This window comes from Diadema setosum, chromosome 8, assembly GCF_964275005.1.
Source record: "Diadema setosum chromosome 8, eeDiaSeto1, whole genome shotgun sequence".
Taxonomy (NCBI): Eukaryota; Metazoa; Echinodermata; class Echinoidea; order Diadematoida; family Diadematidae; genus Diadema; species Diadema setosum.
The window spans coordinates 20,702,434-20,710,864 of NC_092692.1; the positions used below are offsets into that span (position 1 = coordinate 20,702,434).

Consider the following 8,431-nt stretch of genomic DNA (forward strand, 5'->3'; position numbering starts at 1 on the left):
CAGCAAAGTTCTGTACAATTGGAAATTTTTGTGGTGTTGAAATTTTCGCGCATTTCATGTAACCAGAAACTAGAGTGAAAATGAAAGCACACGGATATTTTTGCATGCCATATGTTCCAGTAGTTGATGTCTAAAAACATGCAAAACTCTTCTAACCTAGCCGAATGCGAAAAATTAGTCGCACGAAATTATCCCCTTTTACAGTAACCCAAGTTTACTGTGTACAGCTATAAAACAGACATATCTCTTTTAAAGTTCTAATATTTGTATCTGCTCTACATTTCTGGTTTAAGTTTCTGATAAATTTTTTACACATAAAAATTCTACACAGTAGAAGTTAATGTGTCAAAGTAATGCATACATGTTCATAGTACAAGATGCACACTCATCTATACGCTATGTACACAAGAACTAATAGTGACTCGCTTTTTTGCACCTACTCTACCTTTATAGTTCATATTTCTGTTAATTTTTTTACACATAAAAATTCTACACAGTAGAATTACAATGCACAAAGTTAAAGACACATCAAATATATATATTATATCTTAATATTTCTTTTAAATAATGCATGTGCATAGCATTTATGTATTACATGATGCACACTCGCTGATTGAGTAAGCTGATGTACATGTTGTATTTCAAGGCGAAGAGCAGAGATCGGAAGCCAATGATGTTTTCTGACGCAAAAACTGGATCCCTTCAATATCCAGGTTTTAAAGCATATTATTTATAGTTGCTATCACTCTTTCCACTTCAAAATACATTTGTACCTAGCGAATATACATGTACTGACTTAGAGGTAACATAATGAGTGCCAACAGTACATATCAACCCATTTAGCTGATTTTGCTATACCATGCATTTCCCGTGGACACCTGCCTGGGTATACCCTGGTCTAATCTTCAATGGACTATTAACGCACTTGTTTTGACTACAAATCATCTATGAAACTCTTCATGGTTTGGCAAATGTAGAGCCTTTTATACTGTACTTGTTAGATGTACATGCGTGCAGGGCCTGACATTAGCAGCAGCCCGGGGCCACAAAAAATTGATGTCAGACCACCAAATTTCAAAAAATGGATATCTCCTGGTGGTCCCATCAGGCAAATAAGACTTAAAGTGGATTCTTATATTTGTTTTTATTGTGGGTCATTTCACTTCTTTTTTGGTCCACCAAAATGTCACATAATCAAGATTTTTAGTGGCCCAAACAGGCCACCAGAGAAGAGCGTTAGTGTCGAACCCTGATACTATACAATTACAATTACATCATACATGCATGTGTATGGTGTGTGTCTGTTGGATCTGCATGTCTGATAATCTCTTGATCTTTCTACCTGTGTTTTACGACGGGACAGTTTCCTGCACCATTTCCTTGTATCATGGCCCTTGGATCTGAACAGATAACCAAACACATACACAGACATCCTGTCTATTCCAGCCCTTGTCCTTTCAGCTATTAGTAATTCCTTTAGTGACTTTATAACAAAAATGATAAAACCAACCTTCCTCCCCCACCCCCCCCCCCAAAAAAAAACTACCAAATTTAAGACCTTAACATTTATTATTAAGGATACTTTTGAAAGGTTTGTTTTAGACATTTTGTGACACACTGACATGGCTTAAAAATCCCCTTGAGATTGAATGTAGTACAACAGAGCTAACACCCGTCAATGTTTCAACTGGTAACACGTTGGAGGCAAGAGTATGCAACCACCTACACTTTGTTACAACATTAAATGATCTCAGTTACGCTGTATTAATAACCAACACGTGGCTCAAGACTAGTGCTGGAAATACTTTTTAATACCTGACTACAAAATCTTATGTAATGAGTTACTGTGTGCTCTTTTCTGCTAGGACGGAGTCTAGTTGGCCGAAGATGGCCTGAAGTTAAAATCCACCTTCCTCGGCATCTCTCCTTCCGTGTGCATGACCATCCCCCCGTCGCGCACGTCAAACGTCGCAAACGCATTGCTGCCCGGCTGGCACTCCACGATGGCTGGAAGAACCAGGTGGTGGATGCCTGCCTCGTCGCAGTGGTGGGCGTACTCGTGGGTGTGACCGAAGAGAGTGGCCACCACGCAAGGGCTAGCCCGGAGAATGTCCAGGACCTCCTGGTAGTTCCAGACCAGGCAGTCCTCCAGGGTCACCTCCGGACAAATGGGTACGTGACCTGCAAAGAAAGGTGTGAAGTAGATGGAGCGTAGGTGTGATAAGTACGTCGAGACTGGGGTAGTGTGATACGAGATTCCAAGCAGCAAACATCATATCAGGCAAAAACAAAGTTTGCAATTCCTGGCACAGATCCCCCCCCCCCCCCTTCAAAAAAAAAAAAAAAAAAAAAATCATCATCATCATCATTACAGGTACCTTCAAAGAACACAGCAACCTGACAGGAAATAATATGTTCAGTTGCAAGAGTCAAATTGCAAATTGCATGATGAAACAAAGTTTTATATTAAACAAATCATAGAATCTTTGGGTTTGCTCTAAAAGAAAGTGGAAAAAACAACAATCATTCCAATGGCAATGCCTAAGGCTCCTTTCAGTATGGGTTGATTTTTTTTTTCCACATTAAGACCAGTACAGTGTATCTATGTTCCCCTATAATGCATGGTCAACTTAAGTTTATAGAACTCTATCATGGGTTTTTGTTTTGAGTTATAGTTTGTTATCTCTGTACCTAACTACATTTATCTCCTTTAGCAGTTAAATGTTGTGAAATATCAATAAATGTACATTTTTTTTTTTTTTTGGGGGGGGGGGGGCTGAAAGTACAAATAAAGTCCTTCCTGAAATGTGGAACAAACGAATCAATCAATGAATGTAAATGGATAGAACTATTCAAAAACATTCTCTCAAGGCATAATTTCTATGGAGGTAGAGTATAAAAGTATAATACCAAAAATCGACATTGCTGCAAATCAAATGAGCATACCATGGCATCAAAATATCTTACCGAAAAGCATGACTTTCTCATTGTTTACAGATGCCTTGCTCAGCACGCCCTGCAGCCAGTCGAGTTGGGTGTTGCTGATGCCCCCGTTGTAGTCAACGAAGCGCTTTTCAAGACCTTCAAGGCCACTGTGATCCTCCAGGTCGGAGTTCTGGTTGTGTGCGCGAAGAATGCTCAGGGCATCATCTTTGAGGGCACATTCACTGTCTTTGTAACCATGGACCGACATCTCAAATGTGTCCAGAATCACAAAACGGAAACCCTTGTGAGGACTGAAGTCGTAGTAGGCTGGCACTGTCTCTTCCAGGACTAGATCGCAGTCTGCATTGGACTCTATACTCTGACTGTAATTCGTTTGCAGATCCACCCTGAGCAAATGCTGGTTGTGCGACACACTAGAGGAAGACAGCGACTTCTTGTAAGCTTGAGGGTGACACCGTTCCAGGTGCTTTTTTCCTGAGAAGAGGGGTCCATTCAACAGTTCATGCCGGCTGAAGTTGTACAGTTCGTGGTTACCCCAAGCATGGTGGAAATCCCCTTCAAAAGAGGCACACACGTTAAGGATGCTGTTCAGGACTTGACGTGACAGCTCCTTTCCACCTCTCATGGCGTTGAAGCCATCGAGGACATCGCCAAGTTGGACGACGACGGATGGCTTCTTGCTCCGGCTGTTCCAGAAGGCTACAGTGTCCTCCAGGCATTCAACAGCCTTGCGGTAGTAGCGGTTGGCCAGTGGTGGGCATATCCGGTCATCCAGATCTCCACACTGGACATCAGCAACAGCACCAAAACTGAAAGCAACATCTGAACCCATCTTGATGACTCTGGTAAACTGACAACTCAGTCTGCTGTCTTGAAATCCTATGTCCTGTGGAAGAGCAGAGAAAGAAAAGAGTGATTTTGTGTTAACTTGATTAAATGTAATACTGGAGGTTCTCTACAGGGCCAGACAAAATTTATACAGCACAAACAGGGGCTACAAGAAAAACAAAGGGGGGGGGGGTGGGGCAAAAACCTCTCAAAGTCTGGTACTCAATGTACACTTGTATGCAAGCAAGTGTCTTCACCTTTCCAGAAAGGTACATTTTAAAGTCTTAAAAAGAAAGCACTGTATATTGGCAATGGTCCACATTTCACCATGTCCAAGGGGCGCTAGTGGAGATCCAGTCACCATGAACAATAACAACTGCTTACTCCCCCCCCCCCCCCCCCAAACACCAGCCAGGAAACATTTAGCACTTTCCCTTAAAAAAAAAAACCAAAACAAAACAAAACCCACAGAGACACAGCAGCGATGTCAAGCACAACATGATCACATGAACATCGCGTGACCACGTCAACAGCTTCATATGAACTTTAGGTCTACTTTTACATCGTACATCACATCACAGACTGTAAATTGTTTGTTTGTTTTGTTTGTTTTTATTGTTCCATATGCCACATTTCAACAAATAAACCATAAACAGTATAAAAGTCAAATGGGTGAATTGTCAAGTATTGAAGTACAGCAATTAAGACGACTCAACATGTCAAATATGAGGAATCTACATAGAAGCATTGTAGCTTGGAGGGTGTAGATCGATTCCTAGATACTGATGACTTTATGAGATGAATTCTTACATTGAATTTACAATTCAAAGGAATGACAATTTATGAAGCATAGAAATACAGATATCAAAGAATATAAAAAAGAAAACAATGTCTGCCACACAAAACTTCTAGAGAGTGGTGTGATCATCCGAGCAAGGCACACGTTAGATACAATGACAGAAATACAAAGTATGCACATAGAACCCTCATCAGGATAGAAGAAATCACTGTAGGTATGAATTCAGAAAAACTAATTGAAGTTTATGACTAAATGAATTCAGAGATGGAGATTGGATTATTTCTCTATCCAGGTCATTCCAGAGTATAGGTCCTGTGGTAGTTATTGTTTTGCACAAGCAGAAGACTGTACATGTACCTAGTACTGTACAAGGAATGTTTGTTTCAACAAGTGTACAACTGTAGTTCCACATCATACTGTACGAGCTGAAATTTTCGCGGTGGTTTTATTTTCGCGAATTTCGCGAATCGCCTTTGACCCGCGAAAATAATAACACGCGAAAATAACAACGCGTGAATAGCTAAGTTCAGTTACCCTCGCAACCGCGAAATTAACAACACGCGAAAATGTCCTCAAAGCAGCAATTCGCGAAAATATCTGTACGCGAAAATTTCAGCTCGTACAGTATTCAACTTTGTTCTCTAAACCTTTCTAAATTATTTTCTAGGGGTGTAATCAGTCCGAGTTTTTAAAATTAAAGCATGCCAGGGCAATCCACAGCAGTCTGGAGGCTGAGCATACATCCACAGTTTCCGCGGAACATATCCCCAAACAAGATACACACCAATTTTTCAGTCATGCCATGGTGGATCACCTAATTGTGTGTAGGTGCAGAGCATGGCTGAGTGAACCGCACTAGCTCAAGCGCGAACACACATTGAGTTATTCTGTGCTGTACTGTAGCTATTATATGTCATACGTCATGGGTGTATCTACCTGTCAAGCCTCCAAGGCTTTTACTGATACATCCTATTTCATTTTCTTTATTATAATGCACTCTGTTTGTTCTATTGTATTTGTTCGCTGATAGTACTTTTTAACATTTTAACCTGTACATATTGTGTATATAATTATGCATGATTGTAATTTCCAATCTTTTTATCTGAAGAATGAAATAAACGAATGAATGAACGATGTTGCTTGAGTTTGAGTCTTTACTCTAGACCTTATGTTGATAATATAATTGTGGTAAATGGAAATATGCGGTCTGTTATTGTTGCATCAATGCGTTGAGGCGCGTTGTGTCCATGCCAATGGCGCAGTGTGCGTGTGGTTGGCATGGGCACAACGCAACTTTTATTTTTCATGGGATAAGATGACGCACATTTAATTGATTCTTGACTTTGACTCTGACTTGTGAGACAAATGGGCATGGACATAGTCTCTGCGAGCTCTTTGATATCGAATAACCAAAATAGAATTTGTTATTCTGTATAGGGCCTAGACGCATTACGACATGTACGCATGAGGATAATATGGAATAACGGAGTTTATTGTATCGGCAGACTGGGACTGTTTTGTTTCCCTAATAAAACGATCCTGATTTCAACTGGAGAAGGCGTCATACAGTGTCATCATTAACCCGGTTTACAACATAATGATATAGAATTTCTGGATCTCCATAAAAGTTTAGTGTAAGTTTGAAGTCTCAACAGTCACACACCATCTACACACAACTACCCTCTTGAAAAAGGTATTTTTTAACCTTCATTAACCCATTGAGGACTGGCTGATTTTGCTGCAACATGCAGTTCCCATAGACACCCTCAACAGATTACGGTAACACATTTTTTGGCCAACTTCTGTGTAAAAAATGAAAATGATCTGTTCAGTCATGCATGAATAATACAGATAGCACATGGTATTACCGGACAGCATGTTTATTTCGGACATGCACATTTTTTGCGTACTAATGACATTCAATACGGGCAAGACTTTGCAGATAAGTCTCACAGACAATGTAACTTGTATGGACCGAAATCGCACAAAAAATGCGACATAAAAATGTAAAAACGCGAAGACAGTCACATTTTACCTCAGATTTAGAAGAAGTTGTTGATTTTCACAAGGTTTTTATCACATGAACTGTTTGAAATGTTCAAGTTCTAACATTTTACCCTAAAATACCAAATTTGAGCCTCATTTTTTTCTTTGTCGTCCTCCTCGGTAAGAATGTGTACGTTGTTCATGGGTATAAATTGTAATTCTGGCACAAGGATAAGGTGCAAAAGACGTTGATTATTCCACAACGAAAATCATATCCGGAATATAGATCTACAGTGTGATTTAAATACACCATGCAAAAATACAACTTTTTGGGGAGGGGTATATTTGAAGTCTATTTTCCAAAATTCGAAGTGATCGAATAATTTTCATAATTTTGCTGAATTCATAATTTTCAGGACTTTGTGAATATCTGGTGCTATTTTTGACAGAAATTTCATCCTCTGAGTACGGAACTCAGAGCCATGAAAAAAAAAAAAAAGCGTCTGGTGATACGATCAACTCTCCCACAATGGTATGAATCGTGTGATGAATTGCAAGCACCTCGACGTAGAGGGCGCGGCGAGCTACTCATTAAATGACGTCAACAAACACAGCGACGCTGCTCAGTTTTTATGCATGAAATCAACACACATGCGCAGTTGCTGCCTGTGACCTCATCATCAATTCGCCATTTTGATAGCCCTTGCGATATCTCCTACATGTATAAAAGACAAAATGGTCACTTTGCATAAGTCACAAGAGTCACTTTCGGGGGTCTCCTAGTGTAAAACATTCTGTTCTGTTGTTTCATCATCCAGCATTGAACCCATCCACACTTACACAAGTATCTTCACAATTTTTAATTAGTAGACTTCTACTCTATGGTATGTTTTATAGACGACATGTTATTGTTTTATGATTACAATTGTGGGAAATGGCTATCTAGAGTCTATGTAGTATTCAAGCGGCATTATCGTGAAATACCGGCAGGTCCCCACTCCATTCACCGCCATTCATTTCATCACAGCAGGGGACTTCTTTCAACCTCCATAGTTTCAGGCATAGACTTTGCACATAGTGGAGACGCACATGCAGAACGAGAGGGGACCGATATCACGATTTGGCCATACAAGCCTTCATTCAGTTTATTGAAATCATTATATCTACTTGACTGTTCTTACTGTACTGAGCATGGCATAATAATAGAAACTCTAACATCAGTTAGGCCTACAGCTGGACAAGTATTTCAAAGTTCTAATTTTTTTCATCATCTGATCATTGTCTAGACTCTAGTGAGAGGTTGTAACTCACTAAACTGTTGATTACACAAAGACCTCATTCCAAGATTCCAAACAGACTCTAGTACTAACACTGCCTAGATCTAGATGTAGAACAAAGAACTTAGGTCTAACGTTAGGTTCTACATAGAGATCTAGGAGATCTAGATTAGATATCTACTCACCTTCTTTTTAAACAGGTAGACAACCAGTTGACACAGTCAGCTCTCAGTTCTCAAGCCTTTGTTTGTTGGTAGTGAAAGTGGAGCAATCATATTGGTCATAGCGATTGATGATCAACTGTTGAACTGATGATGATGGTAGGCCTAAATGAAATCAGCACCACCAGCACCAGCCCCCTGACGCTAGATCTGCTGGGAATCTAGTGGGTTTTATTAAAGATAATGACGTAGAACAGAAGTATGAAGCATGAACACTAGTCTACCGTCTCTCATCACTGATCTAGCAACAACGGCATTCTCCCCTAGCTAGGGGTCTCAGTTCAAGGCCCTATCGATCGCGTGTGTGTTTAATAGCCAGGCCAGGTAGCGCAGCCGGGTGAAACAGGGAAGAAGATTCACTGCGATGCTGAGTC

At 40.2% G+C, this 8,431-nt stretch overlaps 1 protein-coding gene across 1 annotated transcript; it reads right to left on the reverse strand.

Annotated features, from left to right (window-relative positions):
* Window positions 1–1,823: 1,823 nt before the first annotated feature.
* On the reverse strand, window positions 1,824–8,150 carry LOC140231989 (manganese-dependent ADP-ribose/CDP-alcohol diphosphatase-like). Its single transcript, XM_072312140.1, has 3 exons — window positions 8,022–8,150; window positions 2,968–3,832; window positions 1,824–2,181 (listed from the first exon to the last, which is right to left on the reverse strand). Exons 2-3 carry the CDS (start codon window positions 3,776–3,778, stop codon window positions 1,874–1,876), a joined length of 1,119 nt encoding a protein of 372 aa, XP_072168241.1. The 5' UTR covers window positions 3,779–3,832; window positions 8,022–8,150; the 3' UTR covers window positions 1,824–1,873.
* Between the last annotated feature and the right edge of the window lie 281 nt (window positions 8,151–8,431).